Source organism: Notolepis coatsorum (genome assembly GCF_963971535.1).
Source record: "Notolepis coatsorum genome assembly, chromosome: 15".
NCBI classification, from domain to species: domain Eukaryota; kingdom Metazoa; phylum Chordata; class Actinopteri; order Aulopiformes; family Paralepididae; genus Notolepis; species Notolepis coatsorum.
Genome location: NC_140179.1, coordinates 35,406,595 through 35,433,040, shown reverse-complemented (window position 1 = coordinate 35,433,040; position 26,446 = coordinate 35,406,595). Strand labels below are relative to the sequence as shown.

The window sequence follows — 26,446 nt, the reverse complement described above, 5'->3', positions numbered from 1 at the left end:
AAACAATCAATCCATGCCAAAGCTAGATATGTAAAAGGTGAAAGACTCACACTCACAGACATGCTGATTTGGCTAAATGACATCCAGCCATTTTTATTTGAAACAACCTTTAGACAGGGGAGTGCCATGGTTTCTCCATAGAGCCCCGTCATACTTTTTTAGCGCAGCAGCTCGCGCAGGTAAGGGGGCAACTTAGTCACGTGACTCAGTTGGTATTACTCGAACGTGGTATGTTTGTAAACAGCTAACAGCTCTACAGTACACTGCACCTTGTGTATACTGTTTACTTTTTAGGATAATTCAGATTCAAATTCTTTATTGCCTATATTTATTGTAACGTATAATATAACCAATATGTCTATATTCAGATCTAATTGTATTGCCTATATTTATGTCTTTGTACCCTGCCCATACCTGTACCTCCCCTTCCCCCCCCCCTCCCCCATGCTGCTATGATGCCAGAATTTCACCCTAGAGCAGTGGTTCCCAAACTGTGGTGCGCGCACCCCTTGTGGTGTGCGAGCGCCCTCTAGGTGGTGTGTGACATGAAAAGGCTAATGGTGGTAAATATTTTTTTTTCTTTTTTTACAATAAAATTTCATAAAAATCTTAGTCAAACCTTTAGTATTATGGATATTAAACATGCTGGCAGAGTACATGCATCCATGTTGTTGTGAACATTTTAATTAAATAAAGAAATTCCCTATCCATAGTCGCCGTGGGAAGAGATAAAATAAAAAATAAAATCTGTGCACGGAGACCAGCAACAATTTTTTCTAACAGAAACACATTGGGGGGTGTGTCAGCTAGGTCAGGAGGTGATAGGGGGTGCACGGCCAAAAAAGTTTGGGAACCGCTGCCCTAGAGGATCAATAAAGTAATATCTTATCTTATTAATATGTGTGATACAGTATATTCGGCGGAGGCGCAGGCTTAAAACCAAAGTCTACCTTCACCGGTAGGACATTTGATTTGATTTGATTTGATTAGGGATCCCCATTAGCTGGTGCGATAGCAACCAGCTAGTCTTCCTGGGGTCCACACACAAAAAAACACACAAAAACAATCACTATTGCAAAAAACAAAATTATTAAAAGTCAGTACACACAATGCATAATGAACCTACTGTAACAATTAATATAGCTAAAATGACATTAGTGTAAAACAAAAACAAAAAATTACTTTACAGTGTTAAAAACAATTTAAGATTATTTTTAAAAGTGAATCTACTGTAAATGCAGCAGAGGTTCCGAGGCAGGCCATTCCACAGAGTTAATGCTCTAAAAATAAAAGATCTCCCCAGAGCGCTGGTTCTAGGACCTGGCAATTCAAGCTGCCCACTACTGGAACCTCTAGTGTAATGCTCGTGCACAGTATTACTAAAAACAATCTGATTATGTATAAAAACAGGAGTCTTACTGCTCATGACCAACTTGAACAGCACAAGTATATTAAAAGACAATCTATTTTCAACGTTAAGCCAAGAGAGGCGGGCATGCATAAGGCTCACATTAGACCTTAGTGAGCAGCCCAGTACCAACCGTGCTGCCCTGTTCTGGACCACCTGGAGCTTCCTGAGGACATAGGGCTTGGGGTCCAAAATTTCTCTTTTTTTTAATCCTTTTTTATGCAACAAAGCTATGGAACATATGGACATTAGGGAGGCTAGCTCGATAAATACTTTCAGAAGTAAGCTTAAAAACATATCTCTTCACCGTAGCCTTTTAATACACTCTGCCACTTAGACTCATTACATCCACACTGTGATTATTGTACTGTAAATGAGAGCTATTTTATGCTATTATTATGAGAGCTATTTTATAGCTCTATATTTGTGCCAATTCTCTGCTCATTTTATTTCTGTCTATATTCGTGCCAATTTTATGCTCATTTTATGCCTATGTCTATTCTATGCACACATTCACACCGACGGCGGAGGCGACGTAACATCCCACCGGTTCATGGACTGTTCTACCCCTGCTCTACCTCTCCCCGTCCCTGTATGTGTTTGTTCCTTGTATTTCTGTCCCTTATTGTTCTTTCCCTTTTCTCTCTCTTGCTCTTCATGTTCCCCTGTTAGTCTAGTGTTACTCTTCTTGTCTTGTCTAGTGTCACTCTTCTTGTCTTGTATTAGGTTATCTGTTTAGTCTTAGTCTTTGTAGTTACTGTTGGTTATTAGGTTCTCAGTTTAGTGTCTGTAGTCTGCTTGTTTTGTCCCAGTGTATGGTGTTTGTCTTGTCATCCATAGTTGTAGTTCATTGTGTTGTTTCTTGTAGTTCTTGGTCAGTCTGTTTACCCTCCCAGGTGTCTCCAGTTGTAATCATCCCAGGTGTTTCTCGTTTGTCATTTGTTCCTGTGTATTTCAGTTCCTTATTGCCTGTTCACTGTCGGTTCATTGTCTCAACTACTCTGTCTATGTTGCTCGTTCCATGTTTCAAGTTCCCTGTTTCCAAGTAAGTGGTCCCCATGTTAGTACTTAGAGTTTGTGTTTGTGTTTACTTTTTACCCTCTTCCAGGGCCCCGTTCCCCGTACCTGGATAACTGAGTTAGCCGGATAACTTTCGGTCAAGCCTGACTTAAGCCGGACCTTTCTGTTCCCCGACGCGCGATTGTCTAAATCACCATGACAACAGATCAAAAAGTTTGAGCCTGGTCGAGAGCAGGGTTAAGTTCAAGTTAGCCGGATGAACCATGGCCACGCCCCTGCAAAGAAATCCCAGCTCCCTTCCTGAAATGATTCTCACAATCTAGTTACGTTTCTGTGCTTCATTTTCCTAGAGGGGGCTTTTGAAATGTATAATAATAGAACTAAACTCTGATAATAAATCATATTGAGCCTATAGATTTACTTTGTCCTAAATAAAATAATGCACGTCATATACGGCGCTCGGAGTCGCGATACACGCTGCATGTGGTTATTTTAATAACGGCTCATTGCAAATGTGAATCCCGCGGGGATATTTTTAATGAATGAAACCTATCGGCCGTTGGCTCTGATTAGTTTCATATATTAATCTCCGCTGTAGATTTGCTTAACGGAGCGCCGGATTGTGTTTCATTCAAGCATAAAATTGAAGTGTCTATGCAGGGATTGTGGTTTTTGTGTGATATTGTAACTGGGATTAAAATGTCTGATGAGATGCGCTTTTTGACGGATTTGAGAAATTGAATGAGCCGTTGACGTCACATTAATGCATTTGAGAATAAAGAGATAAAACTTCATTTTTTGGTAAGAAAAATATTCTAAACACGGGTCTCTCGTCCATTAATGCATAAACAATGAGTATATCCCATGTGGCACAGTGGCGCAGCGGCTAGTGCTGAATCTTGGCAACCGGGCGACCGGTGTTCGAAACCCCGCTTTTCCAATATCATTCTTTTGGAATATAATATTAATGATTATACGCAAAAGTAGCCTAGTTTTAAGTTAAAATATTATAAATCTACATGCATTGAGGATGTCATTCTTTATATAGCTCTCAACGTGCACCAAATTGAATTATTCCTACATTGCAAAAAGAAGGAAAAGACTAGGAGAAGTGGGATTCGAACCCGGGCCGCCTGTGTGAAAGTCAAAAGCAGACACCGTTACACCACAGTGTAGATAAGTAAAAGATCCACCATACATCAATCAATGGGTAAGAGAGCCGTGTCCTTATTCCGTATAACAGTTTAACTAATTATTTTCGCTAGCAAGATCTCATTTGATTATCCATTCCATAAACCTACTGCCAGCAGGCAAGTTTAAATAAATATAATCTGATTGATTGGGGTAATGAGGGACTTAAAATTAGCCTATAGATAACGCATTTAACTTGTCGGCGAGGCGATTGAGCCGTAATGCAATCTGTTAATAAAGTTTTAAATCAATTAATCAATCAATGCCGTTAGAAAATCAGGATCTCTGCTATCGATACGTGATGGCTTTTCAACTGAAGCGGCCGCGCGCACTTATCCTGGGTCTCAAGTCTGGTTTGAGTTAACGAGACTGAATCCACCTTCGAGGAACATGAAAATCCCGGCTTCAAACATCGGGTTAACTGAAGCTGGATAATGGGACTCTTGATCGACTTAGTTGAACCAGGTACGGGGAATAGGGCCCAGTTCTCACTGAGAGGTTTTGTTTTGTTCGTTTTGTTCCCTTGTTCTGTTTATTAGTCTTGTGTCATTAAAACCCTTGGACTTGCTGCCGTCTCCACTTGTCTGCTATTGGGTCCTACGTATACCACCACCCGTGAAAAATTAGGGGTTAAGTGTCTTGCTCAAGGACACATCGACCCGCTGCCCCGGGAGGAGTGGGCATCAAACCGGGAACCTTCCGACTGACTACCAGACGACCGCTCTACCTCCTGAGCCGCTGTCAGGTGTGTGTGTGTGTGTTGCTTGGTACCTAGAGAGGGAGCCACAGATCACAGCGCAGGGCTTTGCGGTGTGCAGGTGGTGAACAGCCTTGGCTGTTCCCTTGATGATGTTCAGTCGCTCCTGCCAGGACAGAGTGGCCTCACCACCCTGCAGGATAACAAACAACAGATCCTTTATTTTTTATTTAACCAGATAAAAAAACTCATTGAGATGAAAATCTCTCTTACAAGAGTGACCTGGCCAAGAAGGACAGCAAAAACACATTCGTTTCGGACAAAAACAAACGTTAAAACATTCAGACAAGTGAGCTCATGGTTTTAGACACAGTTCCAAGGAAAGAAAATACACTCTGTCAATTAAAACAAATAGGGGGCCGGGATCCACAAAGAATGGATTGCACAGCGCTAATTGCACCCTTACTTACAATTCATTGTGCAGTGATTGATTGAAAATGTTGTTAACAGATTGCAGAATGGGTACAGTACGGCTCAATACACACAATTGTTAAGGGGATGCAGACCAGAGAAAGACTTTCGTCTTGTTTACATCAGGGTCCCCCATTGTCCCGCCCTTAGTTTCCTATGGTCTTCATCATATGTTTGAATTCATTAGAGTTAATGTATCCTTTAGTTTAAGCTCGTCTTGCAGTTATTGATCCCCTTGGGGAAATCCGGGCAGCATTTGGCTTGGCAAGATTTTTTTGAAATGAGTAAGAATATCTAGGGTTCTCTCTCCTGATTGGATAAAGTGGGAACGGGATACCAGGAAATGTATTTTCTGTTTACTGCAGAGCGGAGGTACTGTCTGGGAGACCCATGCTACTGACCAACACTCTATATCAGTGACGGCTGTTGGAATGTAGAGCTACTTAACTCTTATCTTAACAAAAAAACACCACTTACAGCATCTTTATGCTTCACGCTAATGGTTACCGAATTACACAGAAAACGGAAACCTAACCGTGACCACAGCAAACTAAAAGAGAGGATGTCTGAGGAGAGTTGAACAGCTAATACTAAAACAGGAATTCCTCACAATCTAGCAGGAAATGTAACAGGCAGCAGGACAGAAACAGCCCACACAGAGAAGTGCCTAAAAAGAGGATGTTCTATTTTACAATTATATTCAAATGTTTATTTTTGAGTACAAAGGATGGTCTCACTCTACTTCATCTCAGGTGCGTGCCGGACTGTGAGACAATCCATGTTTTCTTTTTTATTATATATATATATATATTTTTTTTAAATATAGCCTAACCGAGCAAACATCCTCTTTCTCTGGGTGTGCTTCCCTGATAAATGCAGAGATACTTACAGGCTGAATGAATGAATGAATGAATGAAAACTTTATTTAACAGATTGCAGAATGGGTACAATACAGTACGGCTCAATACACACAATTGTTAAGGGGATGCAGACCAGAGAAAGACGTTTGTCTTGTTTACATCAGGGTCCCCCATTTTCAATTCATATTGACATTTATGACATACACAACATACATGACATTTATGGCATAGGGACATACAGGTATTTAATACTGATACATATGTGACATAAACGGTATTCAAATATACAGTACTGTTACCCATAGATCCTGACAGAGTATATACATATGATGGGGAGGGGACTGTACATTAGGAGGGGGTGGGTGGGAGAGAAATATACATACGGTGGGGAGGAGACTGTACATTTGGAGGGGGTGGGTGGGTGGGAGAGAAATATACATATGGCGGGTAGAGAATAATAATACATGCGGTGGGGAGGAGACTGTCTATTAGGAGGGGGTGGGGGGTTTGGACATTTACGGTGGCCAGTTTCGAATTGCAGCCTCCCGTAGGTGCTCTTTAAGAGCGGTTTTGAATGTGGGTAGGGATTCACATTCCTTTACAGCTTTGGGTAGGGCGTTCCACATTGATGTGGCATAATTGGGAAACGTGTTTAGTCCCTTGTTTGAGCCGAATCTGGGTTTAACATGATTTGTGGAGCTCCCTCTGGTGTTGTGATCGTGGTATTCACTGACCTTTGGGAAGTATTTTGACATGTACATGGGTACCTTGGTCGCGTAGTGTATCTTGTAGACCAGGCCCATTGCAAGTTGCTGTACTCTGTCGTCTACTCTAAAGGTGCTCCCATAGTCGAGCGGACCGTACACGGAGCAGACTCCCACGGGCTCAAAGCTGACCCAAAGGGTACTCAAAGCAGACCCAACGCAGAGTCCAAGTGCGAAGCTCCTATTTTCTGACGCGCGGACGTCCGCGGCGCCCACTTGGTGTCACACAAACTGGCGCGAGGTGTAAACTGGTGTAAACTGGCGCGAGACATGTAGGAAATTGGTCCGCGGATATCCGCTCGACTATGAAAGCTCAAAGAGTCCAGTAGACCTCCGCAGAGTCCAGTCCGCTCGACTATGGGAGCACCTTCAGCCATCCTAGGTTGTCAAAGTGGGCAGGGGTGAGGTGGGTTCTAGGGGTAAGGTCAAGTAGTAGTCTGACCAGTTTGTTTTGTGATGTTTGTAATCTTGTTTTTAGCGCCTTTGATGTGCTTTGGTACCATGAGGTGCACGCATAGTCGTAGTACCCTTGAATGAGTGCTCCTGCCAGAGTCTTCAGGGTATTCTTGTTTACCACAGAGGAGATCCGGTACAAGAATCTAGTTCGTTGGTTGACTTTTTTTTATTACATTGGATGCCATTTTGTCACAGGAAAGATTTGCCTCTAGATGGAACCCAGGTAGGTAATTTCATCTTTCCTTGTGACAATATTGTCACCCACTGTAACTGAGAAGCCGTCGGTCTTGCGGAGTTTGTTATTTGAACCGAAGAGAATGGACTCTGTTTTGCCCATGTGTAATGATAGTTTGTTATCAGCGAGCCATATGCAGATTTTGCCTAGTTCCAAGCTGAGGGTTTTTTCAACCTGCAACTTGTTCTTGTCAGAGACCAGCAGGGCTGAGTCGTCCGCAAACAGGAACAAGTTGCAGTCACAGGCTGACGACATGTCATTTGCATATATTAGGAACAGTAGCGGTCCTAGTATGCTTCCTTGTGGAACACCACAGCTCACTGTGAGGGGGGGGGGGGGATAGAGTACCGTTTACCTCCACCATCTGTTCTCTCCCCTCCAGGTAGGATTGCATCCAGCTCACTGATAAACTATCAAAACCAATTGCTTTTAGCTTGTCAATCAGAATGGAGTGATTGATACGTCGCTGGATCTCCAACGCTCTGTTCTCCGTTTAAGTTACTCTGATGGAGTTGATCTGACCTTTCTAGTGCCAGGTCAGATCAACCAGTCATTTTGATTACTTTTTAAAGGAGTAATCAGTAATAAGTAAGTAATTACACTTCCTGAGTACCTTGCCCAACACTGATAGGCATACAGTATACAGTAGCCTACACAAAACCATAGTCCCTATTTAGTCAATGTCGGATCGTAGTGAAAGTACTATTTCTGTCTCCTCTGTTCCTGTTTCAGTTGGTTCCTTCCCGTTTTGTGTGAGTTGTTTCTCTGTTACCAGTTTGTAGGTTATTCCTCATCTTCTTATTTAATTTTTTGATCTTTTCCCCCCTCCTTTTTCCTCAGATTTTCTCCCATCCCAATGTTAGTCGTTATGCCAATACCCAATCCCCTTCCTGGTCGCTGCGCACTTACCCCCCACAGTCTGTCTGGGAGAGTGGAGGCTATCACGTGCTTCCTCCGACACACGTCCAGCCAATCAACCGCTTCTTTTCACCTGGCAGCGCGGACTCTCACTGAGAGGGTGTAACGTGTGGAAGGATCACACTACCCCCCCTTAGATCCTATCCGCGCTGAGCAGGCGCCCCGACCGAACTGTAGGAGTCGCTGTTTACAACGACCCGGACCCACCCCGCCAGCTTTCCCACCCTCTAATACAGCCAATTGTATTAGTGTGAACGGCCAGCCAAGCTGGTGACAACGCCGGAGCTGTGAGCTGGATTCGAACAGGCGAATCCAGCATCTCCGGCGTTTGGTGACGAACGCAATCTCCACTACGCCACCTGACCGCCCGGCGGTTATTCCTCATCTTCTAAGTTCACATTTTTCTATCCTTCTGTGCTTAGTTTTTCTTCAGTAAAGCTAGGTTTTGCACCGTCAACCTGCCTCTGGAAAAACTAGCTTTTTCCTTTGATGCTTCCAACCCCTGGAATGCCCTCCAACTGACTCCGAAGCTGAAGGTTCTTCCTCCTTTTGCTGCATTTAAAAGTATGATCTGCGACCACTGTGTGTCGACTTGTAACCGTCTTAGCTGATTCTTTATTGTTTATTCTTATTCATTGTGCCTATATGTATGCAATTGCTGATAAAACTGTCTCTGTCGTCCCTGAAACCGAGGATAACCTCAGTGTCTTACGAGTTGAAATTAGATTTGATTAGATTCAAATGTATTGAATGCACAAGTACAGTACAACGAAAAGAAGTTTGACATCCAACCAGAGTGCAATAGTGCAATAGTAATATACAATGTACAGGTGGTTAAACTGGGTACAAAATATACAAATTAGTAATACTGAGTGTAGTGCTAATCAGATGTATGTACAGAGTTGTAGTATAATATGGGGGCGACAGTGGCTCAGGAGGTAGAACGCTCGTCTGGTAATGAGAAGGTTCCTGGTTCGATTCCCGGTCAGCGCGTCGAAGTGTCCTTGAGCAAGACACTTAACCCCCGTAATTGCTCCCGATGTGCAGGTTTTCGACTCTGCCGTCGGTGTGTGAATGTGTGAGTGAACGGGTCAAGTGTGAGGAACAAATTGTAAAGCGCTTTGGATAAAAGCCGTTATATAAATGCACCATTTACCTTTTAACCCTTTTACTACCACACTACAGAAGGTTAACCGTTCACTACCACACTACAGAAGGTTAACCTTTCACTACCACACTACAGACGGTCTGTAGCACTGTGTGGTAGTGAAAGGGCTAACCTTCTGTAGGGTGGTGGCGAAAGGGCTAACCTTCTGTCGTGTGGCTGTGAAAGGGTTAACCCTTTGGTAGTGAAATACAGCTCACCTGGTTGTGTAGTTGATGAGACAGGGATCCGTTCGGAAGGTAAGGGTAGACCAGACAGTATCGGCTCTCATCGGAGAAGCAACCCAACAACTCTAAGATGTTTGGATGCTGGTATCTGGTGGTGTTGGTTGGTGGGTGTGGGTGGACAACAACGAAAACAGAAAAGTTAACTACATGTATCACTGCTGTCCAGCCCGTTAAGCCAAAATGTAATACCTTTTTTCTTTTAAACTTAAAATATTTTTGTATTCAGTTTTATCATTTACAAACAAACTAACTAACAAAAATAACACAACAATGTGACTTGTGGGCTTTTCTCCCTTGTTTATAATGTAACATCAAGTTAGAATTTTTAACATCCCAATTTGTTGTGTTGTTAACCTTTTTTTTTAAACATTTTATTCAACCCATTTTCCCATTTCGACCCAAATGTCTCCTCTCCATAGCCAGAACCATCCGACTCATCAACAGAGCCCATTGAGTGGCTGCGATGGTTGGTGAGGGAGGGGGCTTGGGGTGTTAAATGTATAATCTGTCTAATTTATTGTCTAATCATTGTTGTTAGTTGATGTTTTTGGATGTCTCTTTATGTATTATTGTGTTGTGAGTTGTGTTGTTTCATGTTTAAAAATTGAAATAAAAAAGATTTGACCACAAAAAACAGAGCCCATTGACAGCCCTTGGTCAACAGCCAGGCTAGTGATCCGTATCCACTTCCATTAATTTGTGCTAAAGATAGCTTTCTACTGAACATCTCTCTAATGAAGAAAAATGGATCATATCTTGAATGATCTTTGGATAAAAGCGCTATATAAATGCAGCCATTTGCCATTTTAGTCACAACAGGACCAGGGATGTATGGCTTAACAGTATAAATGTTACGATGAATTGAAAATGGGGGACCCTGATGTAAACAAGACAAAAGTCTTTCTCTGGTCTGCATCCCCTTAACAATTGTGTGTATTGAGCCGTACTGTATTGTACCCATTCTGCAATCTGTTAATAATGTTTTCCATCAATCAATCAAAGCAAGACTCAAAAAGCCAATGAAAACAAGTGAGTTTCCAGCCATGACTTAAAAGTCTCTAGCGTCTGGGCAGACCGAATTTGTAGTGGCTGTGGCAGACTATTCCACAACTTGGGGGCAGCCACCGCAAAAGCTTGGTCGCCTTTAGTCTTTAGCCTAGACCTTGGGACATCTAAAAGTACCTCATTCCATGACCTCAGTGCTCTAACTGACCTTTAGTCTTTAGCCTAGACCTTGGGACAACTAAAAGTACCTCATTCGACGACCCCAAACTCAGTCTATACTATTCAATTAAAGGTACGGACCGATACTTAACCCTTTCACTGCCACACGATAGAAGGTTAACCGGCTGTCGTGTGGCAGTGAAAGGGTTAATCTTCTGTGTATTGTCGCAGTGAAAAGGGTTAACCGTTTGGTAGTGCGGCAGTGAAAGGGTTAAAGGTGTGGTACTCGGAATCACTGTTAAAACATGTTATCAGTGCATCTCTATCGTCTACGGGCAGAGTGAGTTTCATGACTTTTGGGTAAAATGAAAAAACACACGAAGCATTCAAATCTTGATTTATGCATTGATTAATTACCATGGCAGCAATCGAAGATTTGAAGCATTTGGGTCATATACTTTTTATTATTATTATAAAATATAATCTTTTAAATAATTAAATAATGACCCAATATAATATTATAATTATTATTATATTAATATCATATAATGAATGGTTATTGATCTGAAAATAAGGTTGTTTCTGGTAATTTCATGAAGACGAAGTATCTCAGGAATACGACATTGTGTATGAATGGCTGAATGAAACACGTATGCACTGTACACTGAGGTGGTGGGGAGCATAGATATATAAACACTAGATGGCTCAAGGCGGAGTCTCCCGCGTAGTTCACCGGCGGCCATCTTGCTTGAGTGGACTACTGCTTTAAGGTCCGTTTCGTGGCCAACCATGTATATATACGTTATTGGGCGTCATCCTTAACACATTGGCCGCCATGCATTGTACCCATCTTTGGGCCCAGTCTGCCAGCGCTGTAAGCCTATGGAGATGTTTACCTTCTTTGCAGGGCTATAACTTTTTAAATATTATAGTTATATCGACATTACTATGGCCCATTCAACATCGGGTATCTATTGTTCCGGATGTGGGAACGTTATATTTTTTCATTCATACATTGTCGTGTTAATACCGTCGTGAATATAAGTATGTTTTTAGAGTTTTCTGCAGTAATTCCTAAAATGCGAGTTATAGGCCCCGACGCATATGATAGATTATCGATTGGCGTTTCTTTCCTATACACGCTATATTAAAAAATTCAAATGTATATGATCGGTATACATTATGCTTCATCATGCGTGAAGGAAAGGGGGGGGGGGGTCGTTTATAATTCCTTGATCGTCAGTAACGGCTTTATTTAGTATGGGTTGATACGTTGATCAGACTGATTGCAAACAAAGAAATGGACAATCGAGCTGAAAATAACGTTAGATTCCTCTTACCGTTCGCCGATGAGACTGGAGGAAAAATATTCCAATTATTTGACGTCGATCTGCTAGATCCATTTCCCGTTTGTATGACGCAATAAAGGCCGAAATCATATTGATTATTGCGTTTCGAAAGCGATCCCAATGCACTCGAGTGTATGTATCTAGACCCACGTTACAATATATCTCTGGCGGAGGAATTTCCCCGATGCGCCACTTCCGGTTTGGCGTGGAGTGTAACTCGCCCGAAATCCCCCAGGGGGCGGTATTGAGGCGTTGCAATATCAGACCAGGGTCCAGCTGCGTCCCGGAGGGAGGCTGGATGAATTATGAATGCCATGGCGAAAAAATGAAATATTGATCCCAAAAACAAGTTCCCTCGTTGTTGGCGCACAACGATTGGCGGGCAATAACGAGTATACTCGTTGTTGGCGCACAAAGTGTTAAACGGCCAACCACGTATATATACGTGTTACCACTCGGTTTTGCTTTTATTCCATTTTAATATCCTACTCAATGTCACAGAGCTGTATGTTGGCTGGAAACGGCATATCGGGACTCCGAAAGTGCAGTACCGGCCAGATCCTGGTATTGGTGCTGTCTCGATAATGCAGTTTTCCCTGTTGTCACTTTTTTTTCATTCCGGGTTAGCCTGAAGCTATGGCTTTACCAGATCGCCTGGAATACTTTTTGCGACGCCGAATTCAGTATGCAGTAAAGGAATATAGCATCAGCCAATGGACATATCGATCTACCAGATGGCGATCAAATAACTGAGAAATTCTTTTTGGAATCCAACCGGCCACAGGTAAGAGCGATTTGACGTCAATTACAGCCTGATCGGGCCTTGTTCTCATAGCCATCCACCCGGTCAGCGTATGATGTTGCAATAATCAGAAACGACCCCCCCCCCCCCTTTCATGCATTCATGGTGGACCATGATACGATCATATGCATTTAGACTTTTAACTCTAGCTTGTGTAGGGCCGATAACTAGCTTTGCAGGAATGACCCCAGAACATTGCGGTATATAGTTCATATTCACGACGCTATAAAATGGGAACGTATTTATGAAAAAAAAATTCTTTATGGCATATTGAAGGGAAGGTTTATACTGTCAATTGACAATGACAATGGACACATAGCAATAATATAAAATATAGATTTATCTCTACAAACAACCTCACGCACAGTGAGAACTTGTAATGAAAAGCTGGCCTCATAGAGTGGGATTAGACGGGCCCCAATGGCCATGAATGTGTTAAGGTGATGATCTGCACAAACAAAAATACTCTTAACTCACTGAAATCTTGACTGATTTACAAACGGTTTGGTTTATTACAAACATTATTAACGTGGCTATGATTCTTGATTGGAAGAATTATTTTTATATCATCTTTTTTTCATATCAAAGTCCATTATAAGTATGCAGTATGATGACTATATCTCTGATGTTTTTAACAAACCAAACGGTTGAAAATTTAGCAAGCTATGGTTACTTCAATAGTACATGCACCATAGACATGCATGTTATGAGTGGGTGTGCTCCACCCTCGCAAGATGGCCGCCATCTACCCTCTGTACAGCACTTTGGTTGACACGTGTCATGTTAAATGTGCTATATAAATAAATCTGATTGATGTGGCAACATTGGTCTCCGTTGGCCAGCAGCACGGTTAAGCCATCAAGTGTTATATATCTATGGTGGGGAGGGTCTCATACGTACAGGTGATGGACTTCCATCTCTCTCCTGAACAGATCCCAGTGTTTCTTCCAGGAGTCCTTGTGCACCTAAAAAAGGATGATAATAATAATAATAATAATAATGGATTGGATTTATATAGCGCTCTTCTCTGACTCAGAGCGCTTCACAGAGTCCATTATTCGTTCATACACAGTCATACCGGTGGTGGTAAGCTACAATTGCAGCCAGAGCTGCCCTGAGGCAGACTCACGGAAGCGTGGCGAATAATCATCGCCTACGGCCCCTCCGACCACCACCAACATTCATTCACATGCATACACATTCATACGAGGCAAGTAGGTTAAGTGTCTTGCCCAAGGACACAACGGCAATGGGATGGACATGGGCTTGAGCGGGATTCGAACCACCAACCCTTCGATCATTGGACACCCCGCGCTACCCCTGAGCCACGCCGCCCCACATGATGACCAAACACCTGTCAGGTTCCACCATTTCCAGAGGTTCATCACAGTGGCTCATTTGCACAAGTGATGGATGATGACAATACATTTTAATTAGGGATGTCCGATATTATCGGCCTACCGATATTATCGGCCGATATCGGCATTAAAATGTGATATCGGAAAATATCGGTATCTGTTTTCAAAAAACATTTCTATAACCTTTATTTACCCAGGCAAGCAAGTAAGAACAAATTCTGATTTTATTTATTGTCAAAAGTATGCATAATGTTGTGTTAATTCCACAACAAGAGATATATTGTGCAGGGGGGGACCCTGCATATATCGGTATCGGTTGATATCGGTATCGGAAATTAAGAGTTGGACAATATCGGTATAGGTAAAAAAGCCAATATCGAGCATCCCTAATTTTAATCTAATCTAATTAGATTCAAATGTCTTGTATTGTCATTATACAGCACAATTAGCCTACAGTACAGTAAAAATAAGTTTGGCATCCAAACAGAGTGCAAATGTAAAGTGCAATAGTAATATACAATGTACTGGTGATTAAACTGGGTACAACATTTACAAATTAGTACTATTGAGTAATAGTGCTAATCAGGTGTATGTACAGAGTTGTAGTATTAATATGTACAGTGATACAGGTATAAAGACGCTATGGTAGTAAGTCGTACTGGCCTGCAGTGTAACTAGTAAGAGTAGGTTAGGGATATGTACAGATATAGAGATAGTATCTACAGATATGTAAAAGGATTATGGGCAGGTAAGTAAAAAATAAAATATATAATAAAATAAAATAAAATAAAAAAATGTAACCCTAACTAACCTTACTGTCATGCACTTGTCCTGATAAACTAACCTACACTGTAGCACACAACACTTTGATGAACATTGTTACTCAGCTGATAGAGTTGTACCCTTCCTGATGACTTGTCGTACAGAACTTGCAAGTCACTTTGGATAAAAGCGTCAGTTAAATGACTAAATGTAAAAATGTAATGTAAGTACAGATATATATATATATATATATATATATATATATATATATATATATACGGTATATACAGCATTATTGTATATGCTATCATGCAGAGTTGCATGGCTTATATACATCTGCTCCTCCCTCCCCATCAACCTGGACCCCCTGCAATTTGCATACCGCCCAAACAGGTCCACGGAGGATGCCATAGCCCATGTGCTGCACACAGCAGCATCACACCTGGACAAGAGGCAGGGGAACTATGTGAGTATACTGTTCATCGACTACAGCTCAGCATTCAATACCATAGTCCCCTCCAAACTCATAGCCAAGCTCAGGGACCTGGGCTTGAACTATGACCTCTGCCAGTGGGTCTTGGACTTCCTGACAGGCAGACCCCAGGTGGTGAGAGCAGGCAACTGAACGTCAGCAAAACAAAGGAGATGATTGTGGACTTTAGGAGGTCGGGGGTCAGGGACTACAGCCCCCTCAGCATCGACGGGGCACCGGTTGAGAGAGTGAACAGTTTTAAGTACCTCGGAGTCCACATATCCGAGGACTTGACATGGACCACACACATTGACAGTGTTGTGAAGAAGGCACGGCAACGCCTCTACTTCCTCAGGCGCCTAAGGAAGTTCCAAGTCAGTCAGAAGATCCTTAAGAACTTCTACTCATGCACAATAGAGAGCATCCTGACTGGCAATATCACCTCCTGGTTTGGGAATATCACCGCACAAGACCGTAGCAGACTACAGAGAGTGGCCCGTTCAGCCGAACACACAATTGGAGGGGGGCTTCCCACTCTCCAGGGCATTTACAACAAGCGGTGCATGGGCAAGGCTAAGAGAATTATCAAAAACTCCAGCCACCCAAACAACTGCCTCTTTGAACTGCTGCGGTCAGGCAAGCGATACCGGAGTCTCATAGCAAGCACATAGAGACTCAGAAGAAGCTTCTATCTCCAGGGCCCCGTTCCTTGTACCTGGATAACTGAGTTAGCCGGATAACTTTAACTGGATAACTGAGTTAGCCGGACTTTCCGGTTCCCCGTACGTGGATTTTCCAAATCACCATGACAACAGATCCAAAAGTTTGAGCCTGGTCGAAAGCAGAGTTTAAGTTCAAGTTAGCCTGAACCATCGCCACGCCCCCGCAAAGAAGTGACAGCCCGTTTCCTGAAACTATTCCCACAGTCTACGATCTGCATTATACCATTCTGAATTACGTTTTTGTGCTCCATTCTTCCAGAGGGGGCTTTTGAAATGTAAAATAGACCCAAAATGCTGATACTAAATTCACTTTGTCCTAAATAATGCACGTTATATATACCGTGGCGCTCGCTCGTGCGATGTACACATTATGTGGTTATTTTAATTGTAACTGGGATTAAGATGTCTGATGAGATGCGCTGTTTGACGGATTTGAGAAATTGAATGAGCCGTTGACGTCACATTAATGAATGAGGATAAAGAGATAAACTTCATTCAAAACAAAGGATATTCTAAACACGGGTCTCTCGTTCATTAATGTATAAACAATGAATTTATCCCATCTGGCACAGTGGTGCAGCGGTAGTGCTCAAGCCTGCCAACCCAGCGACCGGGGTTCAAAACCCGGTGTTTCCAATATGATTTTTTTTGAATATAATATTAATGATTATACGCCAAAGTAGCCTGGTTTTAAGTTAAAATATTATAAATCTACATGCATTGAGGATGTCATTCTTTATATAGCTCTCAACGTGCACCAAATTGAATTATTCCTATATTGCAAAAAGAAGGAAAAGACTAGGGTCTCGAACCCCGGTCGTCTGCGTGATAGTCAAAACAACAACCCGTTAGACCACATTGGAGATAAGTTAAAGATCGACTATACATCAATCAATGGGTAAGAGAGCCGTATCGTAATTCTGTATAAGTTTAACTAATTATTTTCGCTAGCAAGATCTCATTTGATTATTCAATCCAGCAGGCAAGTTTAAAGAAATATAATCTGATTGATTGAGGTAATGAGGGACTTAAAATTTGCCTATAGATAACGCATTTAACTTGTCGGCGAGGCGATTGAGCCGTATTGCAATCTGTCAATAAAGTTTTAAATCAATTAATCAATCAATGCCGTTAGAGAATCAGGATCTCTGCCATCGATACGTGCTGGCTTTTCGCCTGAAGCGGCCGCGCGCATTTAGCCTGAGTCGCAAGTCTGGCTTGAGTTAACGAGACTGAATCCACCTTCGAGGAACAGGAAAATCCCGGCTTCGAACATCGGGTTAACTGAAGCTGGATAATGACATCTTGATCGACTTAGTTGAACCAGGTACAAGAAACAGGGCCCAGGCCATCAGGATGCTCAACAAACAATAACACTATGTAACAACCATCAAATGCACTCACAGCACACACATCCACACGCACACACTCACTTTAAACAAACAACTCACTGCAGCACCCACTTTAACCACTTTAGAACACCTAAGCACACTTTATATTTATTGGTAAAGAATTTGCACTACAACCCATACCTCATTACACCTTACTGTAAATTGTACCTAAATTGTACCTCATCCCACTTCTGCTTTGCACTGTATAGTATATTGTATGGTAACTCAGTTACTTCTACTCTACATTGAGCATTGTATATATGTATATACTGAACACTTGTCTACGTACTTTACTTCTATTTTATACTTGCTATACTTATTTTATACGTATCTATTTTTGCCTAGCACAGTCTCTGGAGCGTAACAGAAAGAAGCATTTTGTATAAAAGTATTCTGTACTTCTGTATGACAACTAATAAAGAAACTTGAACTTGAACTTGCAGATGTATAAGTAGTAGGGGTGTCCGATATTATCGGCCTACCGATATTATTGGCCGATATAGGGAGGTGTAGTCTGACGTCACTGGTTGTTCCACTCGTATAGGGATTTATCATTGGGAAAATGGATTATCGGCTATTGTAACAATTCTGCCGCATGAACATCGGCAAGGGCAAGCTTTCCATTTTTGCACAAAATGAGTTCCCTTCTACCACTAACATGATTGTTTAAGCATTTTTGGTTGAAACAAAGGTTTTTAATTTGTCGTAAAAAAAGAACTACATTTACCACTAGGCAGCCTGTTGTTCAGTACGCTATGCTATTGGTCTGTTAGGCTGTCGCCTTATCCCCGTCACGGGTCATAGTACCAAGCTAGCTAGCTAACGTTAACGTTACAAGCTCAAAAACCTTATAACTACTACTACTGTCGTGTCCATAAGTTCCATGGCAGAATACTTAGTTTGTGGACAAACGTATACAAAGAGGAGAGAAACATTTTAAATCGGGGCATGTTAGAGTTTCGGGAATGCTGGCTAGCAAGCTAGCTAGCTACTAACATCATGTAAAAAACAATATTAACGTTATAAACTATACACAATAGGCGGTCAGGTGGCGTAGCGGAGATTGCGTTCGTCACCAACACCGGAGACGCTGGATTCGCCCAGCTCACAGCTCCGGCGTTGTCACCAGCTTGGCTGGCCGTTCACACTAATACAATTGGCTGTATTAGAGGGTGGGAAAGCTGGCGGGGTGGGTCCGGGTCATTGTAAACAGCGACTCCTACAGTTCGGTCGGGACGCCTGCTCAGCGCGGATAGGATCTAAGGGGGGTAGTGTGATTGTAACTGAGGGGTACAATTCCCTGACTGTATTACTAGATATGATACTTACTACCACTACCTTTGTACTTAATATTCGGCCACCCAGTACACGGCATAAATATATTATCATGAACACTCTCACGTAGATGAAACGGATCCAACACAAATGTACGAATTAGAAACAGGTCTTTATTTCCTACACAGCGATGGTGTGTAGAATAAACACTTAATCACTTAATTACATTTATGAATTGAAATAGTATGCACTTTTATGGCAAGGAGTATTCGTCGGTATATCAATAGAGAATGTCCAATCTCTGAAGGCGCAGGTGGTAAATATACGACCTGGAATAGTTAAGGAATAACAGCAATGATACTTTAATGATTATAGGCTGGATACACTAGAGGGGGTTAATCCGGTCGCTTGTAAGCCGACAGGAGTAGGAGGGGGGGGGGGGGTAGAATCCAGCTGCCTCGTCCGGCCAAGGGTATCCCAGGTGAACCCACTGTAGTGCCGTTCAATGCGCCGGCGATCCTTGGACCACAGATGAAAGCAGGTGGACTCTTTGTGGGCCGGCTCTCTCCGGTCCACGGGGGAGAGACGTGAAGAGACCTCGTCTTGCAGAGCGTCTCCTCACCTTGCGTCCTCTCCAGGGGGGGGGGGTTCCAACACACGGCAGTGTCGGGGGTCTTTATCCATGGAATAATCAAAGTATCCAAAGCATAATCCGTGCCTGGGAAGGCGGGCTGTCGTCGGTAGAATAATCCGGTATACAGGTCCACTCGCTCGTCGGCTCTGGGGCTCCTCGGGTGCAGCTTCACATAGGGTCAACCACCCTGGGTAAGCAGCCAGTTCTCTGCCCGAAACGATGGGGTACTGACTACGGTAGTATTCTCACCGCACGAAGCACTATATATTAACAGACTATTATTAGCTTAATAGACTACGTCCAACTCGACGATATAGTGCCAAATATGACTATTCAAATATTAATATACACGATGTCTCAATACCGATGGTAGGCGAACTTGGCCTTACTCCCACACGTGGCGTCGCGGGGAGGCTTTACGTCTGTGACTCTATTGGAGGGTAAGAAACTGGACTGAAAAAGAAAGTCCTACTTTAGTAGCGCAGTATATATACGCACTATGAACAAATAGTCCCATTAGTGGTGCGGTAGCCAAATTCCTACGCGGAACTAGGACTTGTTCGTACATGTCGAGCGGTACGTTTGAACTGGGTCTGAGGGGTATGGCAGCCTGGCACCAAGGTCTCGACCAATAGTAGAATGGAGACTATTATGGGATGTTCAGTAGGCTAGAATGGATATTCAATGCATATTGTACAAGGAATATACAAGGGATATCAGGGAATATTAGAGAATATACAAATACAATTAAATATATATATATAAATAAATATATATATTCGGTTTAATCTGGCCCTTCACAACAGCCACCCCCTGAATAGGTCCCAGACCTAATCAGTTAAACAGAGACAGATTAATCGCGTTGTCTATTTACACATAAGGGTTTGCTGTAGGGGTCAGTCAACTTCACAAAGTCATAGGGTTGTAGGGTCATGGTCATCATCGATTGTGTCTGGGAGTCGAGGCAGTTCTATGAGCCTTGCCACGGGACGGGTGTAAGTGCGACCCTGGACGAGCACTTCAGCTGCTCGGACCTTGCCGTCGGCACCGGTGATCACTTTGCTTACGCGGCCGGCCGGCCACATAGCTCTGGGCAGGGATTGATCAATAATCATGACGACTGTTCCTTCTGTCAAATTGTCTCTCTCCTTTACCCACTTCTGGCGGGTCTGTAGAGACGGTAGGTAGTGCAGTAGGAAACTGTTCTAAAACTTGTCGGCTAATACTTGGCTGTACCTCCACATTCGTCGGCCGTTCGCTTCTTCAGGCCGGTACATTGTCTGTGGTAATGCAGGATCTAGCCGCCCCATCAGGAGTGTGTTGGGGGTAACTGGGTCGATATCCGCCACATCACTGGAGACATATCCGAGGGGCTTCGAGTTAAGTACTCCCTCAATCTCCGTGAGGACTGTCATTAGGACTTCTTCCGCCACAGTCTGGGCCCCAAGTACTGCGTACAGGGCTGTCTTTATGGAGCGCACTTCTCGTTCCCAAGTGCCACCGAAGTGGGGTGCGTTTGGGGGGTTGAATTGGAAATCAACCTGTGCTGGAGCGAGGTGGGTCTTAAGTTCTGGGCCCATAGCTTGGAAGCTCTCTCTCAGCTCTCTTTCGCCGCCTTTGAAGTTTGTCCCATGATCGGACAATAGGGTAGACGGTCTTCCCTTCCGTGATGTGAATCTACGGAAGGCCATAAGGAATGAGTCTGTGCTCATGGTCGGGAGAAGCTCGATGTGTATCGCTCTGGTGGTCATGCATTTGAATACAATACCCCACCGCTTCTCGGTTCCTCTTCCTTTCTTTATGTGCAGCGGGCCAAAGCAGTCCATACCCGTTGAGTGGAATGGCTTGTCACCGATTCTGAGGCGACATGGAGGAAGGTCAGCCATCCTTGGTATGCTGGGCTGCGCGCGCCAATTGCGGCAGTCTAAACATGTTCGCTGGAAGTGTCGTACCGCCTCTCTTCCTTGTAGGATCCAGTAACGACGTCTGATTTCCGCGAAGACTCTTTCTGCTCCTGCGTGATGTACATCCTCATCGTATTTCTTTATAATCAGCTCTGTGACCTTGTGTCGGCTGTTCAATACGATCGGGTATTTAATGTCATCCGGTAGATTGGGGGCTCTGCGTAGGCGACCACCCACTCTGATGAGGGTATGAGCGTCGCTCTCGGGGGCTAGATGAATTAATCTGCTGTCGGATGGGACGGGCTTTCCTCCCTGTAGACAGGCCAATTCATCGGGGAACGAGTCTCTCTGGGCTCGCTGCAGTAGAAGCAATTCTGCTTCCTCGTAGTTAGCTGCTGACATATCAGCGGGGGACTTGCACTCCGGGTGGTACCGCAGGAATGTTCTTTGTTGTGCACTCTCTATGGACGTGCAATCGTTTATGTTAGGGTCGGTGGAGGCTACGGTGCTCAATCCACAGAACACAGACTTCTTAATTTCCACCTCCTCTGGACTTGCTTCCCTCGGGATAGGCATGGGCCACTGTCCTTCCGGGAGTCTTAGGAATGCGGGGCCGTCACTGTAGACATTGCGACGGGTGAGGTCATCCAGGGGCATCCCCCGGGTGATGACGTCAGCTGGGTTCTGTTTTGTATCAACGTAGCGCCACTCTGTTTCTCCGGTTAACTCTTCGGTTAAGTCTTGAATCTCGGTGACTCTGACTCCCACGAAGACTTTGTACTTGCATGAGTCCGATTTGATCCAGGCGAGTACCGTCGTGGAATCTGACCACAGGATTGTTCTAGACACCGGTATGGTGAGCTCACGTTGGATGAGCGTGGCTAGGTGCGCTCCGGCTAGGGCTGCGCAGAGCTCTAGACGTGGGATAGACTGTTGCTTGCGTGGGGCTATTCTCGAGCGGGCGAGGACAAATGCTGTGTAGATCTCTCCTCCCTTTTCTTGGGCCCGCAAGTAGGCTACTGATCCGTATGCGACCTCTGAGGCGTCACTGAAGATGTGTAAGTCCATTTTACATGTCTCTGGCCTCACCGTGGGTGGGAAGTAGCTTCGGCGCATATTAACGCCTGGGAGTGAGTGGAGCTCCATCTCCCACTCTCTCCAGGTGGATGCAAGGTGTGCGGGAATGGGGTCGTCCCAGCCCTGGTCCTTGTCCCACAATGCTCGTACAATCATTTTTGCCCTGGTGGTGTACGGTAGAATACATCCTAGCGGGTGATATTGTCGGGCGAGTGTTGTGTACACACTCCGTCTGGTGGTCGGCGCCGCCGCCGGCCTTCCCTGCTCCGTAGTCAGGGGCTTGTGTCTGTAGTGAAGCGAATCTGTTTTGAATCGCCACACCAATCCCAGGGTCATCTCCTGGGCTTCTCCCGGGATTGTAGCCATCCAGGTCTCGCTGCTGGCTGCCTTGTCCTCGGAGGAGAGGCTGCGCAGTACTTGCGGATCGCTGCTGGCCCACTGCCTGAGATCAAAGCCGCCTTTGATCAATGAGGCGCGGAGTTTAATCAGGAGAGCCTCGGCTTCTTCCTGGGTTGAAAGGCTTTGTAGACAGTTGTCTACGTAGAAGCTGTTCTTTACGCTGTGTCGGACCTCTTCGTCCGCTGCTGGGTCCTCTGCTACATGTTTCTGTAGTGCAAATGTCGCACAGCAGGGGCTGCACGTCGTTCCGAAGGGGAGGACTTCCCATTGGTAGATGGCTGGGTGCTCATCTCCTGGCTTCTCTCTCCATAGGAACCGTAACAAGGGCTTGTCCGCCTCTACTAATCTCACCTGCAGGAACATTCCTTTAATGTCCCCGCTGATGGCCACCTTTTCCTGGCGGAAGCGGAGTAGAACGCCGAGTAGGGAGGGGCCGAGTGTGGGACCGGGCAGTAACTCTTTATTCAGATTTTGGGATCCGATCTGGTAGCTGCAGTTAAATACTATGCGGTCTTTACCGTTGTGATGGACCTTGTGGTGGGGCACGTACCACGATTCAGTGGTCTGGTCAGCCTCTTTAATGTCCATCTTTGTGACGTGTCCCGCTGTGATGAGCTTCTCAATCTCAGCGCGGTATACACTCTCTTGGGCGGGGTTCTTGGCTAAGCGCCGCTCCGTGTTCAGCAGGTACCGTTCTATGGCGTCTGTCTTGGCGTGGAAAGTAGGCATTCCTTCTCGCCGCAGGAGTGGCGTGGCGTATCTCAACACGCCGTTGACCGGGACTCTCTTGGTCCCTGTCTCGAGGAGGTGAATGGCGTAAATGTCATCTTTAGAGCGAATGTCTTTCTTTCCATTCTTAAAGGGCATTTGTTCCAAGCTCCATAGCCGCTCTACGTGTTGCAGGAGTGCGGTTTCTCCCTCTGTGACTCGGGAGTGGAGACATCTAGTGGCTGTACTTCGGTTGAGAGATTTGGCGAGCGGGCCTTGGAGAGTCCATCCCAAACGGGTCTCGACTGCTGCAGGGCAGCCTCGGGGTCCGGTATGAACCCGGTCTATCGGGACAATGAGGTCTGCATGGTCGGAGCCTATCAACAGGGTCGGCATAGCATTGTCTATGAGCGGGATCGGTAACTTGCGCAGATGTGCATATTTCTCCATCAGCTTGGCGACGGGGTATGTGTACCGCGACAGTCCTATTTCTTGGCTGGTGAAAGCGTCTGCAATCTGGTACCGTCGCTCAGGCTGGCCGCTTGCTGCGATAGAGAATGAGACATTCTCGCCCTTTATCGTCTTCAAATCTCGTCTTATTGTCCGAATTGTCATTTGGGTTTCGCTTCCCCGCAGCCCTAGCTGGGCCGCAGCGGAGGCGAGCAGCAGGGTCTTCTCTGACCCGTCATCGAGGACGGCGTAAGTGTCCAGGACTTTATTCTGGTAGCTTAGTGTCACACGCACTACTTTTAGGAGTACTCGGGCTCCACTGCTGCTGGCGGGATCGATGTACATGACGCTCGCTTTGCGGCTGGATGGTGCAGGTGAAGGGCGCCGTCTGTTACTGTCGTGAAGTATGTCCAGATGGGCTCCATCGCACTTGGTGCACCTTTTCTTTAAGCGGCATTCGGCTGCCATGTGTGAGCGCGCACAGCGAAAACAGCGCTTGTTGGACTTTATCCATTGACCTGCTTCCTCCGCGTTCAGCTTGGGGAAGGAGTCACATTGCGCTAGCCAGTGTTCTTTCTCACAGTAGGGGCACACTATCTTCCACTTCTCCGTTCTGGAGGGGGTACTGTGGCTCCTGCTGCTCGGTACTGACTCCGATTGGTGCATCACAGTCACGATCTTCTTCCATCATTTAGTCGTCTGGTTCCTTCTCTGGAGCCAGGGGTGCTCCGTCCGAATGTATCTAGCCGTAGGCTGCTGACTTCTCTCGCCAGGAAGTCTGCTAGATCGAGGATGTTCGGTTCGGGGCCATTCGGGTCTCTGTGGTCCCTCTGCCGCCTAAAGCGCTCCTGACGAGCGGGCGGCAGCTTCTCCAGAATCCTTTCCACATTTGAGTTGGCGTAAAGTTCATACTTCCCCTTCTCTCTTTGCGCTCCCAACATCCCTACCAGGGACTGCACTCTGATGGACAGGTCGTCCAGTGCTCGATTGTCTATTGCTGGGGGTAAGCGGTCGATGTGTCGGATCTCCTGGATCACGTAATCCCATATGCGCCCATACCTCTGGTCCAATGCTACCAGCGCTGCTGTGTATGGGGTGGTGGAAGTCGCGTAGGCGAGCGCTATATTATGTGCGCGGGGCACCTTTAAGTGCTGCAGTAGGATGGCGTATTTGTGGCGTTCATCCAATACATCCACCAACATGGTCTCCAGACACATGCGGAGTTCTGTATACTGGGCCCGGTTCTCTTGGGTGAAGTCGGGTACCATAGGCGTGCCAATGTATGACGCTGACTGTGGATACATCGGCGAGCGTTGGGGGAGAGGCCTCCTAGGCGAGTCTCCTCCCGCTCCTTGGTATGGGCTGGTACCGGCAGTGTACCATGGCCCGCTTGTCCAGGTGCTGTTCCTTGGTGCGGGTCGTGCGTCGTGCTGTAGCGCAGCTCCGCGGGAGTATAGCCTGGGCTGTACCGGACCTCCTAGTCCGGTAGAGTACTGTGCTGTCTTCGGGCGTGGTTCTCCTCCTCTTCCTCTTCGTTTTCAGTTAGGTCATCCAGTGCTTGTAGTCTCTGGTTTAGCCTCTCCACAGGATATGCTGCTCCTTCCCGGTTGCTAGGTCTCGCTTGGACCGGTGGGGGGAGGTGGTCTGTGGGGGGTATAGACCTCGTCTGTTGGTCAAGTTCAGGGTTGTTTACTCGGCTAGGGGATGCCGCCCTGGAGGTGTGTCTAGACGAGTTCCTGGAGCCTCTGGCGGAGGGAGAGGGTGTTGTCCGTCTGATCAGCTGTTCTATTAGTTGCGCTTGCTGTCTGTCGCGCTCTGCGTCCCGTAGAGCACCAGCAGCTGCTCGCTGGCTGTCTGCTCGGTCTCGGGCCACATTCTCTTCCATCTGAATGCGTCTTATTTCCAGGCGTATGTGCTCTTCTTCGCTCCGTTGCTGTAGCTGCAATCGATCGCGTTCACCCTGGAGTCTATCGCGTTCAGTAGAGGCTTTCAGGCTGACGAGGAATGCCTGCTGTAGGGTCCTCTCTGCCTCGCTGGGAGAAGGCGGTTGTATAGGGGAGCCTTCCCTCGGGGTACTCCTTGCGGAGCCTTGGAGCTCTATCTCCACGGTGCTCTCCCCGTCTTCTTCGGTGCCGAGTTCTCTCTCGGTAGCGTTGTATTCCTCCCGGGACTCATCGGGGACTACTTCTTCAGTACTGGCGGGGTGTGAAGTCATGTCTGGTTCCCACTGGTCCCCACCGTGAACTTGGTCAGTTACATTAGAGCCCGTAGGGGCCTCTATGGTCGGGGTAGTCTGGGCGTTGGGGTTAGACATACTTTTACTTTCTAGTTTTACCGTGTTTACTGTTAGTAGAAGACTAGGTTGTTGACTGACAGCGTAAGCCTCTAAGTACTGAGGGAGCCGTCGTTCGCGCTGCGGGCGTTGGTTAGGAGGATCGTTTCGTGGAGTGTTCATCATAGGCCATTTCAATATTAATAACACTATATTAATATTACACTAATTACCCTCCGGCTCGAAGGACCAATTGTAACTGAGGGGTACAATTCCCTGACTGTATTACTAGATA

The 26,446-nt window shown here is 45.4% G+C and overlaps 1 protein-coding gene across 1 annotated transcript in view; it reads right to left on the bottom strand.

Moving 5' to 3' along the window:
- Positions 1 to 26,446, bottom strand: part of irak3 (interleukin-1 receptor-associated kinase 3) — a 51,921-nt gene that overhangs the window by 14,400 nt on the left and 11,075 nt on the right. The window contains exons 6-8 of the mRNA XM_084330418.1: positions 13,628 to 13,692; positions 9,386 to 9,500; positions 4,391 to 4,509 (exon numbers count right to left, since the gene is read on the bottom strand). Coding sequence (XP_084186544.1) covers positions 4,391 to 4,509; positions 9,386 to 9,500; positions 13,628 to 13,692 — 299 coding nt within the window. The remainder of the gene's footprint in view (positions 1 to 4,390; positions 4,510 to 9,385; positions 9,501 to 13,627; positions 13,693 to 26,446) is intronic.